Source organism: Heterocephalus glaber, unplaced genomic scaffold (genome assembly GCF_053883595.1).
Source record: "Heterocephalus glaber isolate CG9 unplaced genomic scaffold, H.glaber_assembly_v1.0 deba00001553, whole genome shotgun sequence".
NCBI lineage: Eukaryota > Metazoa > Chordata > Mammalia > Rodentia > Bathyergidae > Heterocephalus > Heterocephalus glaber.
In genome coordinates, this window is record NW_028258344.1 from 19825957 (window position 1) to 19852738 (window position 26782).

The window sequence follows — 26782 nt, forward strand, 5'->3', positions numbered from 1 at the left end:
GTATTATAATTAATTTATGGTAACTTTTATTATAACTATAGTCTGGAATCAATTTTTTAAAAATTTACTTTGCAAACTGTAGTATGTTTTAGCTCTTTGGCAACATGAATTTGTGTTTTAGAAGCCGAAAATAGGCAAATTTTATAAAAGTTGCCATTAGAATCCTTTCAGTTATTGCAATGGCAATAACTTATTTAAAAAATGTATCACTAAGTCTATAATAGGTCTTTTGCTTATTTTGTAAATTAGGTAAAAGTCGATATTTCCTTTGCTAACAAAATCTGCCTCAAATTCTCCATTCCTTGGAAGGAATTTCACAGTCCCAAAAAAATCAATTAAATCTTTCACTTCAACTCTTCTTTTCCTGTGAAATCTTGAACAAAGCCTACAAATGTTGACAGGAATACCTTGATTTCTAACTTTGCTTGTGTGAGCTTAATTTGCATTTTCCTTGTCTAACTTGTTTTTTTCTGTATTATTTATCTGCTCATTCCTAAAGCCTAGTGGCTTTAGGACAATGGCAGGACAATGTATAGGTGACACATGGAGTGGAAACTGAGGAGGGTCTGTCTGTAACACCATGGTACTATGGACAGGCCATAGTATGGGCCTTGTGAGGCTTCCGGACCATCTTTTCAGCTTTAGGGTATTTTTCCAGATGCTGCCTTTAGAGTCACTTCCAAGAATGAGGTGAGATTGAGATGGGAAAACGTAAGAGTGATTATATTCAATGGTAACTGTTTGCAGCTTTAAATCCCAGGGAAAATTTCAATAACGGATAGTTGTTTAATTTTTAAAATAAATGATATCTGATCTATCATACAGTTACTATAAATATCAACTGAATAGAAGGTACTTCTAGTAGTTTATATTTTCTTCTGTTAAATACTTTTCTGTTTATTAATTAATGAGTCACTCAAGGACTAAAGCTAGTAATAAAAGAATGGCTTTCTATTCCAAATTCTGATCTGTGACAATAGTGTGTCATACAGTGGTTCGGTACCGATGCTGCAAGATAAATTCAGGTGGGCCTGTGCAGGAAAATTCATAAGGATATTTGTTTCTTCTCAGTTTGGATGCTTGAGACAGCTTCTCAGGGTTTCATTCCATAGTGATGCCTGAGAGTGCAAGGTCTAGATCTCTCCCTGTGTTTGCTTCACGTTTTCCTTAAGCTGCAGGCAAAAGCCAAGTGACAGGAAGATTATGTACAGGCACCTTTTCTTTGTGGTTCATTTGTAAAAATGTGGTACTGTTAAGGCATAAGGCTGCGGAGGGGTCAGTTGGAGGGGGAGGGATTGTAGTGTGGCTGAGGGTGGCTAATTCATCTTATTATCCTACTGAGGAAATAGATCATAATCATGTAAACAAAGTTAGCTCCAAATTAACCTGGGAAGAAAAAGAAAAGGGTGCTTTAAAGAGAAAACTACAAGAAGGTACACTTTAAATTCAATCTGAATTTCTTTTTATTAGTTTTTATTAGAATGTGTTTGGGCATTCCATTGTATCCATAAAATAGTGATTTTTAGCTAATTTACTTCTCGAAAAGTAACTATGATTCTGAGTTTGTATAGTCTATTTACAGTATTTGTCTTTCTTTTCTAACTTTTAAAAAACTTTGTTGGATTTGGTTTATTTTGGAAAAGCTACTGTATTTCTTTTATAAATCATTCATTTGGTGACAAACAGTATCATTTTTTTTCTATACTGCTTCTAATGAGGCTTTTGATTCTATTCACTTTTTGTTTCATTTATAGTCTCTTTAATTTCCTGTATAAACAGATTTACTTTTTGTACATTTCAATCTGTTGTCCTTCAGTTTATTTTGCTGTCCTTTTACATTAGTTCATATTCTTGACAAATTAGGAAATCATTATTTTTACCCTTGTCTTTATGGGTCTTTCTTGTTTGCAAAAGCATTTGTGCATATGTGTGAAACTCACAATAATAAAATAAACTTTAATATTCATTGTCTAATTAAGACATTTACCATAAAATCTGACTAACCAGAATTATAGAATTAATACAGTTCATATATTTGATGAGTTGCCTCCTCTCCCAACTTCAAGAAAGCCTCCACCTGCCTTTTTCAAGAGGAATAGCTATGGAGATTCAGTGGCAGAAGACCAGCCAGCAGGCTGTGAACAAAGCAAAATAGAACAGGTCTTCAGGAATCATTGTTCCTCTGATCTGCAAATGAACCTGGCGACCTGTGCCAAAGAGCCTTTGGGCAAAAATCAGAGTTCCCACCAAGACATCTGGACCAGTCCCACTGCCTTCAAGGATAGCTTATAGTAACATAAATGTGTTACCTACCATCAGAAATTTTCTCTTCTAGGCCCTTTAGTAAAATAGGACAGCAGTGGTGTCAACTGAACTCCCCTGTCTCTGAGCTCTTATAGCACTGGACTTTGCAACTGAAAGCAATACGTGAAGATAACCTCCTTGAAATGGAACTGAGGACTTGTAGCTAATCTGTCACCTGCTCACAGTGCTGCTGTGTCGTCCATCATTTGTAATACTGAGTCAGACAGCTCTGGGACCTGAGAGTGAGTGGAATCATGAATAATCAAAACACAAAACAAAAAAACTCCCTAAAAACAGCTACCAGAAAAAGGAGAAGTAATAAGAATACTTGCATTTAGACAGAACTTTGGAGCTGACTAATGATAATTAGATGATGAATATTTAAAGAAGATTCAAATTTAAGACTAATAGCTATGATTAGGAGTTTAAAAATTTATAAAAAAACAGCAAAAGTATGATTTCTATGGAGATTCAAAGTAGTTCAGAGAATATAGCAGAGTAAATAGCTAAACGAGAGCCAAATTGGAATGAAATTTAAATCATAAAAAAATAAGAAATTTATAAAATAGATAATATGAGCTCAAATTCTTTGAAGTCTACCGTTTACCAGCCATTACTCCTTGTGTTTTTCCATTTCTATTTAATTCTCAATGGGACTCTTTGAGATGGAAATGCTAGAGAAATCTAACACAAGAATAAGAAATTTTGGAAGGAGGAAAATAAAATGAGTAAATCCTGTAAAAGTTTCATACAATAAAAAAAAGTAATAGGAATTTCCTTTGAAGAAAAATAGTAAGGACAGATAGAGAGGAGTTGCCAAGTTCTGTGAACTAATGAAAAAATAATTTTAAGCGAGGTGCTTCTAGACATTTAATACTATTCCTTAATTCCAAATATCAACATTCAGTTCTTATGTTTAAATACATGAAGTTAGGGTTCATAGAAATTAATTTTAAAGAACATTGAAATGAAAGATCTTTAACATCAGATCTCCTCATCCAAGTTATTATTTACCTACTAGAGTAAAAGCAAAGTGTTTTCTCAGTTATGTGTTATTTTGCTTTATCATCACTTTTGTTTCAATATATATGGAATTTATATTTACATATGATATGGCATATGAGTCCAAAGTACTTTTATCCGGGATATTCAAAATACTGAAAGAATTTAGTTGCAATATCTTTTTATTTCTTCACACCAAGTTGAAATAACAACCTAAGATACATTAACTTCTTTTCATAATTTATTAGTACGTGCTTATAGTACATAATGATTGCATTCATTGTGGAGAGTGTGTACATGCACAGAACACATCCTAATTCTTCTTTTTTATAATCCCCTTTCTCGTACTCACTTTCTCCTCTTTCCATCTCTTGGCCCCTTCCAATTTGGAGAAGATCTACTAACTTTTCATGTAAAATACATAATTTAGATTTCCTCTTTTTGAGCTATTTATCTAACACAATATAAAACCATGCTCTTTATTTTAATGATGCTACGTTATGTTTGTATATTAGATAAGGTTGTCCTTGCTTTAATTTAATTTTGACTTTTAAAAATTCTAATCAGGGCTGGGGATTTAGCTCAGTGGTTCTGCCTCCTGCCTCGCAAGTGCGAGGACCCAAGTTTGACCCTTGGTACCAAAAAAAAAAAATCTTATCAAGATGAGTTTGAAGTCATGTTATTTAAAGCACCTCTACTCTATCATAAGTAAATAAAACCTAATCCATAGCTGGCTTTCTCATTGGAATTCAATCTGTTATATGGAGAAAATTACTATTTTTAGAATATTAGTTTTATATGTAATAAAATTAAATCTTCATTATTCTCATTTCTAGCTCTTTATCTTTTAAAGATTATTTTTATATTATTTTCCAGAGTTATACCAATTATTTAATTTTATTTCCCTGTTGTAAATGCTAAAACCTAATGAAAAGTGTTCATTGGTTTGGGTGAGATTTCATGCTTTTATTGTGTCCCCCAGGTTAAGAGAAAAGGCCATAATGTTTTACCACATGTTTAATGTTGAATTTCCATAAACATTCTTTATAATATTTATGTGTATACTTCGTATTCCTGTGCTTGCTTTTTATTACACACGAATCAAGCTTCCCCAACGTTATCACTGATCTTTGTCTTAGCAGTCTAAGTCAATGAGAAAGCTGTAAAGGCATTCTTGGTGTCATGGAAAGTCTTAGCATTGGTATCATGATACAGACATATAATCACATGCAAGAGATTGCATCAAAACTCATGTTGATTTTTACTTCTGATTTATACTATTACCAGCTAGCATATATATACTATACATATATATAATTTTAAATTTCCCACTAAAATACCTAATGATTCACAACAGTACAAATAAAGACAAAATTCAGGAGTCAGTAGGAGGTCTCAGATCCCTTTCTGCAAACCAATGAGTTTTCTCTGTTTTTAGAGGTCTTAGTGTGTTTGGCATTATTTACATTTCTTAATCCAGTTTCATGGATACTGTGGAAAGACAATGGTCAGCTATCTGTCTTTTTACAGAGTTGTAAATTATCATGATCATCATGTTCTAATATTGTGATAAGCGTGATGATTACCTGATTTTAAGCTCAGGGAAAGCAACAGGTTTGTTTTTTTTTTCTATTTGTTAATTTGGAAACACCCAATGACTAGAAAAGTGCTTACTCCATCAAATCTACTCATATACTTAATATAATGCTTTACTTTATCAAATTAAGTATTTGTATCTGTATTTCATTCACATTTTCAAAAAGTATTTGTAGTGTTTGTCATGTGATGGCCTGTGTTTCAGGCACTAGAGACACAATAATGAATAAAATATAGGATAGGATACACATGTGTAAATACCAAATAGTTTCTCTAGTGTGAGAAACTGAAAGTGTAAATAAGGACTAAAAGGTATAATAGACAATGTGAAATGGGAAGCAAAGGGGCAAAGGGGAGGGGGAAGTGGGAGGGGTAGGGGAAAGGAAAGAAGGGAATGGAATTAATATGAGAAAAAGAAAAATGGAAACAAAGTCTTTGTAGATAGGAAGGGATGGAGGGGTTGAAGGGAGAACAGGGGAAGGGGGAAAAATAAGAACCAAGAGAGGTTATGTAAAGGTGCAAATTCGAATGTCATTATATTGTATACCTAAAATGTGCCGATAAAATTAATGTTTAAAATATCAGAGGTCTTTGCCTTCATAGAGCTCATATATGAAAACAGTGGTTCCCACCCTTGGCTGCACGTTGGAATCACCTAAGATTCTTTTTTGTTTGTTTGTTTTTTGGTACCAGGGATCGAGGGGATCAAACTCGGGTCCTTGCACTTGCACAGCAGGCAGTGAAACCACTGAGCTAAATCCCCAGCCCTACCTAAGATTCTTTAATTTCCAATCTCCAAATGTTCTGATATAATTGATGTCTGATACAATTTGAGCCTTAGGGGGCAAATCATTAAAGATCCTTAAGTGATTCTTATGTGCAGCAGAATTTGTGAATCACTAGCCTAATACATAAGTTAGGCACTAAGCAATTCCAAATTACTTACTTGAAAGTGATAATAGATTATATTACAACATTCCACCACCTTGCCTGAGTTGTATAGTCCTTGTATTAGATTCGTATTTGGACTATTAATATCATTGTCCTTAAACCCTGAAAAGAAGTATGTAATTATGGTAGTTTTGAAAAACTAACCAACATTGTTTTTTAAAGTTTTTATCAAAAAGGAAGTGAAATATTTAGCATTTCAATTAAGAGTTAGCCATATACCTACTTACTTTCATTAAATGGAGATGCAAATATTGTTTATTTTTATCAAATCAAATATCAGATTCAAATGTTTTTCTCCCCAGTTATTTAAAAAAGCTTTAAGGAGGGACACTGAACAGTTTTTACAGCATGAATGTGAATATAATCTATTATTACATTTTAAATGGAGAAAATGCAACTTTTATTTATTTTGCTTCCAGATGCAAAATTTTATGGTTATTATAGTGCATTTGTTTAAAAGGTTCAAGCTGAAATGTTCACTCAACATAGTAAAACTGCTGCTATTTTTCTTAAACATTATATCTCTTCAGAATACACTTGAAACAGGTACTGGACCAAACTGATAACTTCTTTCCCTTTATTTTGTGTTTTGCAGCAAGTTAGATATCTGTGTGTCACCACAATCTTACCTATTCTGACTAGCTTTGCTGAGTTGGCAGTGGCAACAATGATAATACCTATTGTCAAATGTTTCCTTATATCCATAGATCCTTAGAGCCACTGTTTAAAAATTTTCCTTACCTTACCTGTACAAACTATATTCCAGTTAATAATTTAGTGCTAATGACCTGCTTATCTTCTGAAAAGGAGAGGTTGTTTTCAATCACAAGGCAACTGACCTTGAAAGTAGGTTTAAAATATGCATGTTTTTTCTATCACTCCTGAGGTTTTTTTTTTTTTTTTTGGTGTCAGGGATCGAACTCGGGTCTTTGTGCTTGCAAGGCAGGCAGTAGAGCCACTGAGCTAAATCCCCAGCCCAAACCCCCTCTGAGCTTTTATTCATAGTATTTTCTTGGCTACACTTAGGTCTCCACTGTGCAATCTTTCTCTTGTTTGTCATGATTAACTTAATGATATAGTTGTCTCTCTTCTTTAGCACTTAGTTTTAAATTTGTATAACTAGTTTCCAATAATACCCTGAAACAAGCAAGTAAATATGAAGAGTGGAAGTAAATCATAATTATTGTAAAGAATAATACCAACTTTCAAACCTAAGTCAACTATTTTAAAAGGTACTTATATATCTCTAATTTATCTAAATGTTACTATTATGAAGATTGTTAATAGTGATATAAACTGATTTCATTGATCAGGAAAAATAGATGTGGACTAGATATGAAGTTAATTAAGAATTTCAAGTTTGTCTCTTGGACAAGGGTCATAAATTGACAAACAATAAATTGAGGAATGAACTATGGGATAATTGTTATTCTTTAAAAAGAATTATAAACTGTAAGCAAAGTTACAATAGTTCAACTTAAATTTAAGACATTTCCAGCAATAAAAGTAGACCTTTTTAATGTTAGAAATGACTTTTGTGTAAATATCCTAAGGAATTAATATGATTCTTGTGGGCATTGCAAAAAGTTATTCAGTCAAAGAACTAGGAAAAGAAGAGCCGGGGATTTAGTTCAGTGGTTCGGGCACCTGCCCCACAAGCTCAAGGTCTCAAGTTTGATCCCTGGTACCAAAAATAAATAAATAAATAAATTAAATTAAAAAACTAAAGAACTAGGAAAAGGAAATTTTGTTTTTGTTTACTTAAAAGCTCTGCAATCTGGGCTTTCTGAAAAGATTTTTTAATATCTTTGAAAATCGCGTCTTATCATTGCAGGCAGTTTCAAACTTCTTTGTATTTCAATGATAGCAACTTGCTCTAATATTCTGATCTTTGCTTGTTTAATTTTTTTTACTTGTTTTCTGTTATCAAAGTTACAAAGAATAAAAGGTAAGATTTTTATTTCAAAAAAGAAATGTGAATTAAGACAGTGTCAACAAAGAAATAGTGGTTTTTCCAATTAAAATTTTTTCAAAGAAATAAGTTGCTTTGCTTTGAATTAATAAGCCATTTTCCTGGAAAGAGCTCTCTTCTTGAAGGTTTTCTGTTTACAGTAAAAAATATATTGGGTTGATGTGGATTGTTAGTGTTCATTTAGGTTTTATGAATCATATTTATGTGATTTTTATACTTGAAAAGTGAATATGAAATAAAAAACTGCAGAATTGCTTTGGGATTAATGCATAGTAATTTTGATAATATAAAATAATCTCAAAGGAATAAATTTAGAGAAAATTTTTATTAACTATGCTTCCATATAAAAATTTATTGTGTTGGTATTACTGTACCAAGTTGCTTTCATGAAAATTCTCTTATGAAAATAACCTTGATTTTATTAGCTTATTTTCTATTTTAAATCATGCTATGAAGGAATGATTAAATCAACTGTAAAGTATAGAACAATTTAACAGGCTTAATAGTCTTACAGATAAGATAGAAATGTTTCTGCTATTACTTAAATAGTTAATAATGAATTCAGTTGTTAGCTTCTTTAAACACTATGCTATTTTCTTCTCATGATGCTCTAAAGAAATTTAAATAATATATTTCATATGCCATTTTATAAGAATAATGAACTGAGAAAAATATTTTTCAATATTATTAATTATGCTTTTTTAAATTGACATTTTATCCACAAATAATATCATTCCCCCTGGAGTGTTCGACCTGACCAGGGCTAAGATGTTACTTCTTTGCCTGAAAAATGTGAGATCAGACTAAATAATAGTACTATTTTGCTTAGCTTAGAGAACAGATACTGCAAAGGGGCCTCTGTTAGGAGAAATTTTCAGTAGATTATCATTTATCATTTATATTTACATTTTTGGATATAGATTAAGTTTATACATTCTGCCCTAGAAAATATGTACTACTTATAGATTACCGTATATATTAGCATCTATATATGAAGTTTTTGCAATTAAACCTTTATAAGTAGACATGAAAGTACTTATAAATTTATGTTGAATGTATGGTTCAGTAACATGTCTCATTTATTTATTAAGGATTATTGCTGTATTTATTTATTTATATAAGGATTATTGCTTTTATTATCACTTAGGCAGAATAGAGTTAATATAATTTTTCTTTTAATTATTTAAACTCTTAATGTAAGGGAATCATGTTCCTTACTTACAGGAATTGTTTGATGATGCAGTGAGGAAAGGCTGCCTGCCTCAAGTCCATCTGTTGGTTTTGTGAAAATAACTGAATTTTAAACTGAAAACATAAAAACAAATACCGTATATGTTTTTTGTATCTAAAAATTATATCATTTAATTTTAGAATTTTATTTTATTCAATTATACTATGGATGTATTTTCTGAGTTATAATAACTCTGCAATTGCTATTGAATGGAAAACACAAGGAAGACCAGAGTGTGATACTTGATGACTATGGGATACACAACCAAACATTCAAAATTAATCATAAGTAAAATTGTCTATGAAATTTTCCTCTTCGTTTTTCTCCCTCTCTCTCTCTTTCTTTTCTTCACCCTCCTTCATCTTCCTGTGGTTTTCTTTAAATAAATAAAAATATTCTGACTATAACCTCATTGCCTTTAGAAGTAGAGAATTAGGATTGGCCAGAGAGGTGAATATGTTAATTTAAAAGTACAAGTTATCTCAAGTTAAAATAAATATGAGAGAAACTCTATTATCCATTTGGTTATTTCCTAGCATTTAATCTGTTTCTCAACTCCTTTTGTAGAATATATTAATTATTTTCCAATGTAGGTATATCTTACTAACTTTGCATGCCTCTCAAAAGATACTTGTATTTGTTGCTAGAATATTATTGCCATTTGTTCTTGTTATTTCATTTCATAATACGGTATGACCTAATGCAAAATGAGTATTAGAAGAGCTTTACCTCACCCTCATAAAAACAGGAGAAATACTTAGGAATTTAATAAATGCAAATTGAATAAAATGTATCAAATATTTTAAAAGCTGTATAATTTTTTTTTGTTAAATTCTTTTATTGGTACATTGTAGGTATACAACACAATTACATTTCTCACTGGGAATTATACCTTTACATAATGCATCTTGGTTCTTATTTTTTCCCCATTCCTAGCCCTCCCTTCACCCCCTCCACCCTTCCCTATTTACAAAGACGTTTTTTCCATTTTTTCTATTTCTCATCATTTTTCCTTTCTCTTCTTTCCTTTCTCCTGCCCCTCCCCGTCCCCTTACCCCTTTGGACCTTTTCTTCCTATTTTGCATTATCGATTATTCATTCTAATCATTGGTACATTTTAGGTATACAGTATAATGACATTCATCATTGGAAATTTGCACCTTTACATAATCTCTCTTGGTTCTTATTTTTCACCCTTGACCAGCCCTCCCTTCAACCCCTCCATTCCTCCCTATTTACAAAGAGTTTGTTCCTATTTTTCCATTTTCTCATATTAATCCCATTTCCTTCTACCCATTCCCCTAGCCCTCCCACTTCCTTCCCCTTTGCCCCTTTTCTTCCTATTTCACATTACCTATTATACATTTTAGTCCTTATTTACACTTTCAGTTTCTCACACCAGAGAAACTATTCGATATTTATACATGTGTGTCCTATTTATTTCACTTAAGAGTATCACCTCAATGAGCATCCACTTAGCTATAAATGTCTCTAATTTCTCATTTTTTATGGCTGAGTAGTACTCCATTTTATAAAAAAAACACATTTTCTTTATTCAGTCTCCAGTTGATGGGCATTTGGGCTGTTTCCAAGTTTTAGCTATCACAAACTGTGCTGCTATGAACATGGGCACACATATATCACTGTGGTATGATTCTTTTAATTCTTTGGGGAAGATCCCCAGCAGTGGAATAGCTGGGTCAAATGGGACTTCCAGTCCTAGTTCTTTGAGGTATCTCCATACTGATTTCCACAGTGCTTGCACCAGTCTACACTCCCACCAGCAGTGGAGCAGGGTTCCTCTTTCCCCACAGCCCCACCAGCATTTGTTATTGGTTGATTTCATGATAGCAGCCATTCTTTCTGGAGTGAAATGGAATGTCAGCATTGTTTTCATTTGCATCTCTCTAATGACCAGTGATGTTGAACATTTTTTCATGTATTTATTTGCTATTTCTACTTCTTTGTCTGAGAAATGTCTGTCCATTTCAGATGCCTATTTTCGGATTAGGTCTTTAAATTTGGGAGGTCTGATCTTTTTAAGTTCTTTATAGATTCGAGATAGTAGACCTTTATCTGAGGAAAAGCAGGTGAAGATTTTTTCCCACATTGTGGGTTGTCTCTTCACACTGCTGGTGTTTTCTCTTGCTGTACAGAAGAAAAGCTGTATAATTCAATGCAGCTTCTCTACTCAGATTACTTTATAGGTAGCTTTGACTTTTTTCTTGATTTAAAAATATACTAAAAATCAAAGGTAGTACATGAGACTTTTGAAAAATTAAAGAATCCTGATCAATGGACCCTGACTCAAAGAAAAAGTTTTGGTTCTACCATGAAACAATAGCATTTCTATTTTTTTAAGTCACAAAACTATTAAGTATGGATATATCATTTTACAATTTTTAATTATTTTATCAGTAAATTATCACTCATAGATTTTTAAGAAAGGAAGCCTTTGACTATACTTTATAATCTTGGGAAAAAAAGAGCTAAAAAGAATCCTTTCTTTGCTAGACCAAGGCTGCCTGAATTCTATGGCTTTTGACATTTGAGTTGTCAATTATTAGAAAGACAAATGATGCACTTGAGGAGATATGCCTGCCAGTTTGGTTGTGCCCTGAAAATTCCCAAGTTCCTACTCAATGAATAAGATAATTTAGAGTAACGTGGATAAGAAACAAGATTTATCTTGAGAGCCAGCTTTGATTAAATGGAAGTGGCTACTTGAACATCTGTGCTGAGATGACTTTACAGTCCTTCCCCTTAGATCCGAATGCCTTGGCCTGATAGTTACGTCCACCGTGAAAACAGGATGGGGTAGAAGAACACTACAACATTATTTTCCTGAGCTGTACCCACATTGTTTTAAATGTTTACAGTCATATAAATGAACATTTCCCTGACTTTCTCTTTCCTTTTTTCCTCCTCTATTGGGCACTGCCAGCGGTGACATCCCTCAGTATTGGTTAGACACCACATTAGAAAGATTGCATGCTATGCACAATTCTCCCTTTTGGTTCTCACTGGAAATACATCTTAGCTACTTCAGCACACAAGAGTACCACTTCAGGCCAATGAAGGCTATAGGATTTATTTGCTACCACTTCTACAAAAACTGAATAGGTACATTTAGCCTTCATTAAAGAAACTCAGTTCTTGGGCCGGGGATTTAGCTCAGCACCATAGTGCTTGCCTGGCAAGCACAAGGTGCCCAATTCGATACCCGGTACCAAAAAAAAAAAAAAAAGAGAAAGAAAAAGAAACCCAGTTCTTAAAATTTGTTCAAAATATTATGAATGTGACTGTGTTACTAGCAAGAGTATACAGAATATGAAGGCAAGAGGAATTCTTCAGTGATCACTGTTTGAGTTAGTGCATTTGACTGCTAATATAACTCTGCTATTTTTCTCACAATTCTTCATATGGTTTTGAGTTTATCTTAAAAGATCAACCTAGTGGGGCCTGGGATTTAGCTCAATGGCACCGTGCCTGCCTCACAAGCCAAGGTCCTGAGTTCGATCCCCGGTACTTCAAAAACAAAACAAAACAAAAGGTCACTCTTTCTAGAGGAAAAGTGTAATAATAACTAAAATACAGTATTTGTAAGGTTTATCGCATTAAGAATTGATTAACTTGATGTAAACTTTAACAAACATTGAAAATAAATTTCTGAATTTAAAATGTAAATAGGGTAATATTTCTTATAAGAGAAAATCAGTGAATATGTTTTTGAAGATGGTATACTCATTCATTATTTTCATCTAAATGTTCTCCAAAACTCTAAATGTTGCTTGCCACATATACACTTAAAAAAACATATTATGTTATACAAATGAAGGAATGTGTAAATCAGCACATGTTGGATGGGATAATTTTATTTCAGTGAATGTCTAGAATGTAATAAACAGATGTCAAAAGACATGAAACCTTATTCATGTAACAAGTGTTTATTGAATACTTACAATTCTACTGGTTCCCATGAGAAGCTCACAAAAAGGAAAAAACACAACCCCATACACTGAAAATAAAAGAGACTATTTTAAAGATCTTATTGGGTTTCTACCAGGATTTTACTGAAATATATCATAAATACCTGTCATTAGAAAATATGAATTTACTCTACTTCAAAATACAGTTTTATTACACATGTAAGAAAACTTGTTACAGGTTAAGTGTCAATTTATAGTGAAGACTTACCAAATTTATAACAGAAAAGTAAGTTCCATCTTTCAGAATATGTGGTATGTAGTTCTGAGACCTTAAATGGACCACATAATAGTATAATTACAGCTTAAAGCCTAAGAGAATCTCTTTTCTAGGTTTAATCCTGTTCTTAATGATAGCATTTATTGTCTCCTAGAAATCAATTCAAGAAATCAAGTTAGTCCACTAGGCACTTCAGATAAGGCAATTCCATGAAGCACTCCAAGATTATCACAAGAAATTGCTGTTGTGGTCATAAAACAAGAAATAAGCAGAACGTGGCCTACTGAAAGAGGTTACAGTTTTACAGCCCCTCCCATTTCAGCACTTAAGTCACTCAGTTACAGTTAACTATGGATTACCACTCACAGAATGAAAGCAAGACAGTCATCACACACACTGGGCTTGTGCTGCCACTGCATGTGTCTTTCAGTCAATGATGAGGGTGTCAGAACCAATACTGGACATGGAAATGGGAAATTACAGTGAAGTTTTGGATCCAGCTTACACAACTTTGGAGTTTGAAACTATGCAGATTTTATATAATTCAAATGGTGAGTTATCATCTACTCATAAAATATAAAAACAATGAGAGCAAAACCGAGTGTCCTGGGGTGGTGGCTCAGTGGTTTACTGCTGGAAAACTCAAGGCCTGCTTTTAAGGCCACAAATCTGAGCTTTTCTACTTCATCACAGAATTTCAATTAATAACGCTGTGGCTATATCATGTTAGAGATGAGTAGCCTCATTTTGTGTAATAAAGTAACCTCAGAATCCTGGCATGGGCTAGTTAAGATCTAAAAGTAGTAGTTTTAGAAGTTATTTTATTTGCTGTAAATCATAATAATAAATAATATTGGCAGATTGGCTGTGCAAGTGTGTATTCTATAGAATATTTAAAATGAATTGTGGAACAAAATTTCTGTAGAACAGTAGAGAGTTTTATTGTCTCCTTTCGTTATGCTAGTTCTCAATTGCTGCTGATGAGAAATTGCTTTTAAAATGACTATCAAATTTTTGCATTGAAGACAGATATGAAAAGAAATAAAGGTTTATATTATAATCTCAGTTGACATGCTAATGTTTAGCTGCACAAGGCTCTTGGCATTTATCTACTGTAACATTTTAACTTTAAATAAGACATGAATTGTTTAGGGATCCTATCTTTATGTAATTCAGTTTGCTGTTGACTTTGAATTTAGATGTTTTCTTCAAGTAAAAGTCTTGTTCAAGATAGAATTTAATTGTCAGAAATTCTGATATCTCATAATTATGTGTACTTTGAGAGTGTGTGTGTGTGTGAATATTTCATTTTAAATTATGAAAGTCTCTTATGGCAGGAATATTTTAATGTTCTACTATACTGTACAATTTGTCTGATTGATACTTTGGTTATATTTCCAGTTGGCAATAGCTTGTTAGTGAAGTTTTTACAACTTGTCAGAAAATAAATTCTAAAATTTAAGCATAAGTAGAATAAAATAAACCTGTAGTGAAACTCTTAGGAAATTACTATTTTGATTATATATATTTAATAGAGTATTTATCTCAATAGAATCATTACCTCAAAGAGTCTAGATTCCTAAATGTAGGACAGATTTACCCTAAATATTTACCAATATATATTAAAACAAATAAACTGTCTTGCTACTTAACATTTTACTTGTTTTACATATTAACAGTTTTCAATATTTCCTTATATTCCAGAAAACAATCAATGCCAAACACTTCTGACTTATGATTGACTAATATCTGTTTTACTAATGTTACTAAATAAAAACTTCTTAACATTTGAATTCTGTAATGTGACATAATTAATCTTAAATATCATTTCATTAATTTTTCCTAATTTATATTTCCAAATTATATGATAGTATCTTACTGAAAAATATTAGTAAGAAGAATATATATATAATATCACAGAATACAATTGAGACATGATAGCTTTTAATTTTATTTTCTGTTATAATAGAGATATAACAAAAGTCATTATCTGTGTTATTACATAATTTATACAGATTAAAATTTTAATATATATTTAATATCTGAATCTTTATAGATTTAACATCTTGAATACATACCAATTTTTAAAGATCTTATCAACAATATTAATTTATTGACAAACTAAATATATATCAGTACTTGGGATTTGAACCCAGGCCCTTGCACATACTAGACAAGGGCTCTAAAACTGAGCTAGATCCCCAGCTCTACACATACAATTTTTTTTTTCTTTTTTTGGTGCCAGGGATCAAACTTGGGTCCTTGCGCTTGTGAAGCAGGCAGCGGAACCACTGAGCTAAATGCCTGGCCCTACATATATAATTTTTAATGTCCTGTCCTTCCTAACTATACATTAGATACTCACTATATGCCAGGCATCATCCTAAGAGCTGGAAAATGGAGGTAGGGGTTTGTGTAATGACATAAATTCCATGACATCCATGTAAACATGGATAATACATGATGAAACCAATATATAATATAATTTCAGGCAATGTCATTGTTATTGAAGAATCAATAAACAAAGCTTATTCTTATTCTGCAAGGCAGATGGGAATTGACTCTTTTATATGTATGGTTAGGAAAGGTTTCACACAAAATATGAAAGTTGAACAGAAACCTGATAGCTCACTCAAAGAAAGTATTGGAGAAAAACTTTCCTTCCAAGCAAGTGTAAAATTTCCAAGATGAGAATAGAAAAAAAAAAAAAAGAAGGGCAGCATTGCTGGAGAAGAGTGAACAGGATGGAAGGGGAGTGGTACCGGATACAGAGAGAGGTAGTTTGGTGAGGGCAGTGGCTTATCAGCCCTGGCAAACTGCATTGGCTTTATTCAGTATCTAAGGACAAGTCATGGCAGAGTTTACCAAGAAGGGTGACGAGGTATGAGTTTCTTCCACCCAGATCACTCTGGTAGTTCTAGGTAATACTTACATTGTAGGGGAGCAAGAGCGAAAGTAGGAAAATCAGATAGGATGTTATTTCAATGAAGCAGGGGAAAGGTGTGACAGACTGGATAAGGATGGTCATGGTGAAAGAGTGAGAAGTTTTAGATTAAATGTGTGTTTTAAATGTGTGTTTACTAATGGGTTAAATTTGAAGGATGATGGAGAGGATTGCAGGAAGACTCTAAAGTTATTGGTTCTAGGAACTAGATGGGACCATTGGCTGATATAGGGAAGCCCAGAGGGAAAATAAGTTCTACCGGAAAAAAATTAAAGTTCTGTTTTTGATATATTAATTTGTGATTCTTGATTTCCAAGTGAAGCCTTTGTGGGGTTTCTTTGTTTGTTTGTGTTCTTGAGGATTGAATCCAGAGTTTTTAAACTGAGATACATCTCCAGTGCTTTCCTTCCTTCCTTCCTTCCTTCCTTCCTTCCTTCCTTCCTTCCTTCCTTCTTTCTATTTTTTGACATATGGTCTAGCGGAGTTCTGTAGGTACGACTAGAACTTGAGATCCTCTTGCCCAAACCTCAAAGAGTGCTGGGGTTACAGCCAGATGTACACCCTCACACCTGGCTAAAGTGAGAGTCTTAATAGTACTGAAGCATGCAGACTGATGCACATAGGAGATGTCAGAGTAAAAATAAGGTTTGAGGACTTTTCCATCATAGAGATGATGTTTTAAATCTCGAGATTGCATGAGCCTCCCTTGGGACTATAGTTGGAGAATTGAGCCATACAGTGTCCCAAAATTTAATGGGTAGAATGGAAGCAGCCCTGGGTCAAAAGAAAAGCACTTTTGTGGAGTCTCCAACAAGCCAAGGATTGGACTATTCTAGGCCTATGAATAATGAACAGAGCAATTTAGTCAATACGGCACTAATTCTAACTTTATTCTTTAACAGATAATTCTGCCCCAGAGACTACAAGTATGAATACCACAGACAACGGTGTCAACTGTCTATGTGCTATATGTGGGGACAGAGCAACAGGGAAGCACTATGGGGCATCAAGCTGTGATGGGTGCAAAGGCTTCTTCAGACGCAGCATACGCAAGAGTCATGTTTACTCCTGCAGGTTTGTGAAATGCTCCCTTTAGGAGAGTTAATCTTAAGAGAAGCTTGAAAATAGTGTGCAAGAAGTAAGGGAAGAAAACTTCGAGCTCTCTTATATCCGTAGCTTGGTGAACAGTCTCGAAGCTGCAATAAAAAGGAGGATGTGTGGATGGTTATGCATGATGCATTCGCACAGGTGGTTCTCTTTTATGATACATTTTAAACATATAAAAAGTATATAAGAATTTCACATCTCTACCACCCAGTTGAGACCAACATAGTTGAGTTCTCTGGGGGACACCTCCCCAGCCGCTTGGTGTTTCTCGCTAGTCCCTCCAGGCTAATAACCAAATGGATTTTGGTGTGAAATTTTCCTTGGGTCTCTTTATTGTTTTACCACATGTTCATATACCAGTAAACATTTTAAAATCTGTATCTAAATGATTTCGCAACCTGTGTTTTTTCTGTATGTGGATTTTCTTTTCATTGTCACTATTTCATAGATCTTTTAAAACAAAATTATAAAATTGCAGAAGATTTTGTAGCATGTTGCTTTCAATAAATGAAATTTAATTTTAAGTTCTAAATTTTAAAATTTATGTCTCATGCTCTATTTTTTTTTGGCCATTGGACTTTAATGTTTTGTCTGAAGATATTTAGCTATAGTTTATGTGTTACAATATCTAGTAGACTTTAAAACCTTTTTCTAATCAACATCACAGCTCAGTTTAGGTTCACCTTGATTGGTATGACAATATTAAAATGCAGATGACATGTTGATGGAAAATAGGCTGTGGACAAATATGATGAATTCTAACACAAGAAAGTCTGTGCTTGCTCTATCAAAGAAAACCACGTTAGCATTATTACATTATTTTAAGAACTAAATGGACATTTTAGAAAAAGTTCTCTTCAATCATCGTGCCATTTGTTTTCTCAGGATAAAATAAAAGTTAATACATAACTTCCCCAAATGTACCCATTTTTCTCAAGTGATTTTTCCAAGAGAGTTTGATGCAGTTTTAAAGAAATGTAAATTACCCACCTTAAAAATTTAATAAAGAAATAATATTTATATGAGTTTTGGATAAAACACTGCTGAAGCTAACCCCTCTTTACATGTTTTGATAATAAGCAAATGCTATGATTTTCCATTTGGATAGTAGTAATAATATTGTGCAAATTTAGAGGAATAACATTTATTTTAGCCTCAGGTTTTGCTGTTCTCAATTTTATTCATTTCTTTAGATTCATAGATTAGGTTTCATTCCATCCCACTAAAGCTGGGGTTTGCATCCTAAAGCATTTTAACTTCTTGTTTCCGTACCTTGCACACAAAGGTTTCAATAATGGCTATTTGTAAACTTGATTGTGTACTTTATTAACTTGTAATGTTCTTGAATGGAAGAAACGGGCAATATTCAACTCTTTATTCCCTGCACCAGCATCCTGTCCATACTTGATGGTTAATCATGTTTATTCAAGCTTTGTTATAAATTTAATGTTAATTGTCTATACTTTCCTTATGATTTTTAGTAATCTTTCCTGAATCTCCTCATTCCCACACTCAAAATGAACAGGGCTTTTTTTTCCCTCACTCTGAAAGTATCTCTCTCTTTTACCTCAACTCTTTTGAAGTAGGCTTTATTTCTCATTCAGTTTCAAGTGGCTGCTCAGTTTAAAGAATTTTATTTATTTATTATTTTTTACGATGCTAGGAATTGAACTCAAGGCCACTGCACTGAGCTGTATCTTCAGCCCTTTGAAATTTTTTTTTTTTTGAGGTAGAGTTTCACTAAATTTCCTAGGCTGACCTCAAACACAAGATCTTTCTTCCTCAACCTCCCAAAAAGCTGAGATTATAGTCATGTGCCACCACACTCAGGTAAGGAAATTTTTGTAGGTCACAGAATATATTACTTTATTCTCACTATTTAGTAATTAACTAAAAACAACCAGGATATAACAATACATATGGGTAAGAATTTCAAAGAAATGATATGTTTTAGCATATTATTAATATGTGCCCAAAACGCTATAGTACATTTGCACTAAAACCCTTTAAAAGAAAACTTTTTCTCCATTTTACAATGGTAGACTGGTGTTAACATCCCCAAGTTGTACAGAGAGTGGATGATTAACCTGAGAATCAGAATCAAATCTAATTCCACAAATTGTCATTTTCTGAATATATAATTCCGTGTTTTAGCCTATTTAGACTTGTGCAACTATCCCTGCAATCAATTTGGAACATTTGCATCACCATATAAAAAAAACCCCTATAGCCGCCACTCTCCAGCTCTCCCAAATCCCTCTAAGCAATGTGAGACAACTACAAATTTACTTTATAATTCTATAGATTTACCTCTCCTGGACATTTCATATGAGTGAAATCATACATGTGGATTTTTATGTCTGACTTTCTTCATTTGTAATAGAAGTATTTCCAGAGGGTCATACAGGTTGTAGCATGTATAAGTACTTCATTCCTACTTATTGATAAATAATCATATTTCTTTGTATGGGCATGCCACATTTTATTTATTCACTGCCTCACTTTTTTGGCTATTATGTGTAATGTTGCTATGGACATATGTTTTTTATTTCTTTGGGTATACACCGAGCATGGAATTACTGAATCATATGGTAGTTCTCACTTTTGACAAATATCCTAACTTTATTCCAAAACAAATGCATCACTCACTCATCTGATCAGCAATGTATGAGGACTCCAATTTTTCCACATCTTCACTAACACTTATAATTTTTTTCCAATTTATAGCCATTATAATGCATGTGAAGTGGTGTATCATTATGCAGAAATTATATGCTCTGTGTTGTTCTCAGTGGTCTTTCAATATGTAATTTTTTATTTACAGTAAATTTCATTTGGAAGTGAGGTCATTTAAATTAATAGAATAATATATAAAAAGAAAAATAGCTTGAAAGTACAGGGAATTAAAGTTCTACTATATTCTCCAACACACTGAAATCATTTTGCAATAAGCAACTAGATAGAATTTATATGCATTAATTTTAAAACTAGATTTTCCTTTTGTGAGTCATGATAGAAATTATAATGTACACTGGCCAAAACGAGGGATTAGTTATTCAGTTTTACTTTATTATAAAGACTAAGAAGAGGTGAAGTTTATATTTGAATGTACACACTGATCTTGAGAATAAAAATTCTTAATTAATTGTTCTTATGCATTCTTTCTATTAAGTCAAATTTGACTATCTTAAAGTCATTTTGTTTGGTTTTGCCTTTTTGATAAATGGTAGCTTTCTGTAAACTAACATATCTTTACTTGATGTTACAGATTCAGTCGCCAATGTGTTGTTGACAAGGACAAAAGGAATCAATGTAGATACTGTCGATTAAGAAAATGTTTTAGAGCAGGAATGAAAAAAGAAGGTGATGATAATGATAATTAACATTATTGATGAAAAATGATAAGCATACACATTCTCATTAATCACAATTACCTTTTGCATGAGTTCTCTGTTCCTCCATATATGAGGAATCTGCTAACAAGTGTCTTGAGTTAAAGAATTTAGCCCAAGGGTATCCAGCTATGCTCTCTGGCTACTGACACCATTCTTCTAAACTTTATGCTATTTCTGGCAACAAAATTCTTGTAAAAAGAACATTCTAATATCCTGTTCAAAAGGTAAGTGGCACATTCTGTCAATAGATTGAAATTGTAATTGTATTTTAAACACATTTTTATTCTCATAACTATTGAGTTTATTTATTCATTTTATGAACATTAACTAAACATTTACTTTTTGATTCATTTATCCACTCAACAGATATTTATTGAACACTACCATTTCCTAAACACTGCTCTAGGTGCTGAGGTTTCAGTACTGAACAAAATAGGCAAACCAATTCTCCCCTTTAGGAAGTTTATATTCTACGCAGGGACACAGTAGATTAGATATATAAATTTAGTGTATATTAATATCATTTTGAACACCTTAAATGATCTGATTATGTTTTTCTATATTCTAAATGTAGTTAGTTTAGACACAAAATTGTTGAACACATTTTAAACATTTGGCAGGTGTAACAACTACAAGGTTTCATGCCTATCAGTTTTACTACATTACTGTTTCTTTCATATACAAAGAGATATTTTTATAACTGTATCTCAAATATTAAAAATTAAATCAATACACAACAGAAGTATAAAGTATATAAAATCTATCTTAAGCATAGCTGGTGATTTTCTTTGTCTTTATTGTAAAATTACAGAAATTCCATTAACTTTCTCAGATTATCACACTTTAAAGAGGACAACAAAAAAATTAAGTTCATAAAATTGAAGGACAAGTATCTTATTTCAGAAATGCCATTTCTAATATTCTAGAGCTCTACTGGGTACTTACATGATTAATAACAAACTTTATTAGTTGTCTTTAGCCACTTCTGCTTGAGCCTCAATCTTTACTTCCATAAGCTTATAAAAAAAAATCACAATCATATTTCTTTCCTGACTTTTACAGCAGTAAAATAAAGTGTTTCTGAAAACAGTGAAATTTTTTTCTTTAACTTTTTTTTTGGGGGGGAGACAAGGTCATCCTTTGTAGTTCAGGCTGGCCTTGAGTTTACTAAGTAGCTCAGGCTGACCTCAAACTCATGGCAGTCCTCCTGCCTCAACAGCCCAAGTTCTGAGATTATAGGTGTGTACCACCACATCTGGCTATTTCCCTTCTTTACAGTAATAGCTTAGTATAGAGATTCATTCAAAATAAATATATGAACATGATTATGTCAAAATTGAAATCTGAAAATAATATCCATGTTCACAGTATCTTTTAATTTTTTCTAAAGATTATGTGATGAAATTTATAAAATTATAGCAAACATCTTACTTTTTATCTCTGCGTGTGCATTTCCAAATGAGTCAGCTTAGGTTGAAAATCAATAAACATTTATGTTTAGAAAAAAATAAGGTATCACTAAATGTGATTTTGAAATGAAATATTAATGATTCATTCAATCTTAAAGACTACTTACTCTTTCTTAAAGACAAAAAGCCCAATACTTTCTATTCTAAATTAATGAACTTGATCCTTAATTGTAATTTTTGAATCTCTTCTACATACCTTTAGCATAAAACTCGGTGCATTTCTTTAAAAATAGGATAATTACAGAAAAAAATTGAGATCTTAATGCCTTGTTTTCCCCACAGAACAGAGCAGAGCATTAACTTAAATAATTTAAGGGCTACAGGCCTGGATTTTCTTTTCTTTGGTTAATAGAAGATAATTATATATATATATGTATGTATCTCAAGTTTTAAAATTTAGCTTTGATATCTGATCATTATTATTCTTTATATGAGCAGTGTTTATAAAAATGTATTACAACTTCCTTTTTCACTCTTCTTTTTATTTAAAAATGTAGCTTTGAATAAGATATTTGGAAAAATACATTAGTCATTCTTTCCTTTCTGAAATAAAAAAGCAGATCTAGCTCTCTTAGAGACCTTTTTTGAAACACAGTATGAAGAACTTCTTCCTCTTCCCAAACAGTTGATACACAAACTTTATTATTCTCAGGAGATAACTCACACTGGTACAACATTTTTTTATTAATGTCCATAAACTGTCCCAAGGACAATCTTTCATTAGATAAGATTGCAATCTTAAAACTATCTTAAGTAAAAACATTTATTTTCCATTTTGGTAGTGTTTTACAGGAAAAAGAAAATAGAATTCCAAAATCTATGACTCATACCTTCTGACAGTAAACACACTGTTGTCTTTGACCTGATCAATCTCACAGGCGGTAATCTTTCCCTAGTTATCATATAGTGTTATTACCTTTCAGAGAATAAAAAGCCAACCTATTGAAAATACAGCATGGCGGAACTGGTTGGCCTAACACTGTCTCATGTATATGCATGCCATCACGAACTTCCAAACACCCGTGTCTTATGAACTCTATTGCCAAGCCTGGCTTCTCTTACTTTCAAAAGTGGTATAGGATGAAAAGATCTTCATTCTTAACTTTCTGTCATCCAAGTCTTTTAGAAAGGACATTTCTCACTTTTTGTACCTTTTTTTAACTTCAAACTGGATGTCATGTTATATATTAAAGAGATCTGACCAGCAAACACTGTGGTTTCGCCCTCAGCTGTTCAAAATGAACGTGATAGAATAAGCACCAGAAGAAGCACACTTGATGGCAGCAACATCCCTTCCATTAACACACTGGCTCAAGCGGAAATTCGGTCTCTCCAGGTAACTGATGCACTACAGCATCCAGCTTCCTTTAATAGAATCAAATGTCTCTTTACACATAATGCTAAAAGAAGCTCAGTAGACTCATTACTAATGTGAAGTAGATCTACACAAGTTAAGTGTTAATTTGAGACTATTAGTGAGACTGCTGACTGAATTGTGACTTTCCTTGGACATGATCTCATTTTTAAATTAAAAAATGAAATAAATTTTAGTTTAAGGTTGTTTGAGAAAAGAGTTATAAGACTGATTAAAAGACCTTATTGCACACTACAATGTTCTGGTGGGGGGAACATTTCATTTTATTGGTTGAGTCTGTAAAATTAGCTGCTACAACTCTTGGAGAGGCTGGTTGAGAATTGTCATCAGAATTTCTTTCCTTCAAAAGACTTCTGGACTCTAGAAGTTATCTTGGCATCTGCTTTGCAAACAGGTATTTAAATGAAAAACCAGAATTTGGAAAATATAATGAAATACAGCTTTATTATTTTAAATTTCTAGAATATCAGGTTTAAAGTTGAAAGTCATAATAGAGATAAAAATAAATCACTTAAGAATTCCATAAAGAAATCCTTTAAGAAAGTTTATTTTAGCATCACTCCCATTACAATGTTAATAATATTTTTCCATTACAAAGAAAATTATGAAATAGGTAAGTAATCAGTTCCTATAAAGAGACAGTGAGACTACTTTCCTTTTTGATTACACCAGGGTAATATGATGAGGTTAATATCCCCATTATCATTATTACTTGAAGATTGCTTGATGGTCCAATAAAGCTTTAACCAAGTGGCTTAAAGGAAATCTATGAGGAAATATCTGGGTACACATAAAGACACATACACACACACGCATGTTCAAAAATTAAGTTCACAAAAACTTTAAAAAAACTTTTAAAGTGTATTTTTCACCGCTTTTTAAAAACACCACTACATTTTTATAGAGTTCAATGTTTACACAGTTTGAATTGTACATGCTAAGGTCTTCAATGTTACTGAGTCAAGGGTTCATTTCTTGATTTTATTTTGATGGCTCCCATTTAATCTTACAGCATAAATAGTTCTGACTTCTCATCTAAATCTCTTCTCCCTAGTTTAGTAAACTACATCTACTGTGTCAATGTTTTCTTCATAAACATTAACAAATTAAAGATAGACTCCCTTAATGGAAATATCATTTTTTTTTCTGGTAGTGGGGATGGCAATTGAACTCATGGCCTCACACTGAGCTAGTATACCCCGACATTTTAAAATTATTTCTAGATGGGGTCTCACTAAGTTGCCCAGTCTGGCCTCAGAACTTTGATTCTCCTGCTTCAGCATCCCGAGTTGCTGGGATTTCATGAGGTTGCCACTGTGCCCTCTGTAAATATAATTTTTAAATTAAGAATAGGATCATAATGCATATTTCATGTGGATACTACTTATCTTTTTATGTAGCCAATTTGAATTGTAAGTCTTCCCAAAAGTTGTGGAAACTTGTTTTATATATTGGGCTTTTAAAATAAGATACAGCTTCTGGATCATGGTGGTATGTACTGAATACTTTCAGCTTAACTTGTAAACTGATATATATTTTATTTTCTCAAAGTAAAAATGCCTTATATGTATCTGAGGGTCAAGCTCAGAGGTAGAGCAATTGCTAGCATGCATGAGATTCTGGGTTCAATTCCTAGATTGCAAAACTAAACCAAAAACACACACATACACAAATTTAATGTATTTCAGGATAGTGTGGCAATGATAGTGCGTACTTCAGTAGGGTTTACTTAAAACAATTATATGTTGGCCGTGTGTTATTTTAAATAATGAATTAATATAATATCCTTTTAATAGATCTCAGTCTCAAGTCCCGGAGTAAGCACTGACATAAACGTTAAGAAAATTGCAAGTATTGGTGATGTCTGTGAATCCATGAAGCAGCAGCTCTTAGTCTTGGTGGAATGGGCTAAATACATTCCTGCCTTCTGTGAGTTACCACTGGATGATCAGGTATAAGTTAAAGAAATTGTGACTGCTTTAAAAATGTGTTTTCAACTTTGCTTAGTTTTTGTGTTCTTTGCATTGTATTTGTAATACATGTACTATATCAGTCAAGGAACGCATTATCTCGTGAGAAAAGGCTTAGGTTTTCTCATCATTTTACCTTCTTGTTCTGTCAAGAGGCACTACTGCTTGACTTGGATATCAGGGCTCTAGCAAACTACTGACTGGGTAAGAGTTGATCAAGACACTGTTCTTCCTTTGTGGAAGCTTATGTGAAGGAGAAAGACAGATTGCAAATAACTGCTGTCATGAGACAAAGAATTGGAACAGTAAACATCTGGGAAGTAAATGCTGTGGTGTCCTGTCTAGGGTTTCCTGAATGTACCCTACAAAACTCTTCAGAAATAATCTCAGACAAAAACCAAACAGAATGGGTCGGTGTTGTTGTGGACACTTTGTACAATTAACATATCAGTTTCTCCGGTCATGCTGTCAAATTTATTCTGACATTTATTGTATAAAAAGTATGGATCTGGCAAAAATGTCTATAGAATCATGATCAAAAATCTACAGAGAAACAGAATTTAGATATAATCATCTTTTCCTAACATATAGTTTTATACTTTTCATATGTATATTAACACATTTTAATTAATAATTGGGAACTTGAATTTCTTAATTAAAGTATGAAGATTCAATTATTTGTTTCAGATGCATCTTGAACTCTTTCTACTAAGTAATGTAAAATTTTTGTAAATGAAAGTAATTTGAATATTTCTATTTCTGTCATATTGAAAGAATAAGTCAAGATATATCTAGCGTATATTTATTTATATACTCTCAGATCAGTGCTCTTCATTGGTGATACAAAAAAACAAAGAAACAATCAAAGAGGCCAGGAAAGGGCATGAGTATGTAAAAATCAAAGAAGGAAAAATATTTACCCAGCCAAAAAAATAATCATTGTACATTGTTAGGAGTAATATTTCTTAGAAAACATTTCACCTGGTGACGGGGGAAAAAAATCTGTGAATCTGAAATCATTTTAAAAATGTTCTGTAACTGCCTTCCTGGAATGAGTCACGGTTATTGACATGTCATAAAGATAGCTTGGCCCAGAAGGTTATGCCAGAGTGAATAATGCTAAATTGCTAAAACCTACCAGTCTCACCCCAAGCAATATAAGTAGGGTTGTGTTAATTATCAGTTTTATATTTTTATTATCATTCTTCCTTAAAAGTTGCTGACTTATGAGTGAAGACATTTTAAATATTGAGAAACTGA

At 32.6% G+C, this 26782-nt stretch overlaps 1 protein-coding gene across 2 annotated transcripts in view; it reads left to right on the forward strand.

Moving 5' to 3' along the window:
• Hnf4g (hepatocyte nuclear factor 4 gamma) overlaps window positions 1-26782 on the forward strand; it is a 136903-nt gene that overhangs the window by 100125 nt on the left and 9996 nt on the right. The window contains exons 1-5 of one of the 2 annotated variants that reach the window (XM_087190502.1): window positions 13275-13813; window positions 17109-17280; window positions 20582-20676; window positions 23407-23513; window positions 25349-25504. In XM_087190502.1, coding sequence (XP_087046628.1) covers window positions 13696-13813; window positions 17109-17280; window positions 20582-20676; window positions 23407-23513; window positions 25349-25504 — 648 coding nt within the window. In that variant the 5' untranslated portion in view covers window positions 13275-13695. Of the gene's footprint in view, window positions 1-13274; window positions 13814-17108; window positions 17281-20581; window positions 20677-23406; window positions 23514-25348; window positions 25505-26782 lie in introns of those variants that run through there. The other variant, XM_087190503.1, reaches the window with a different exon arrangement.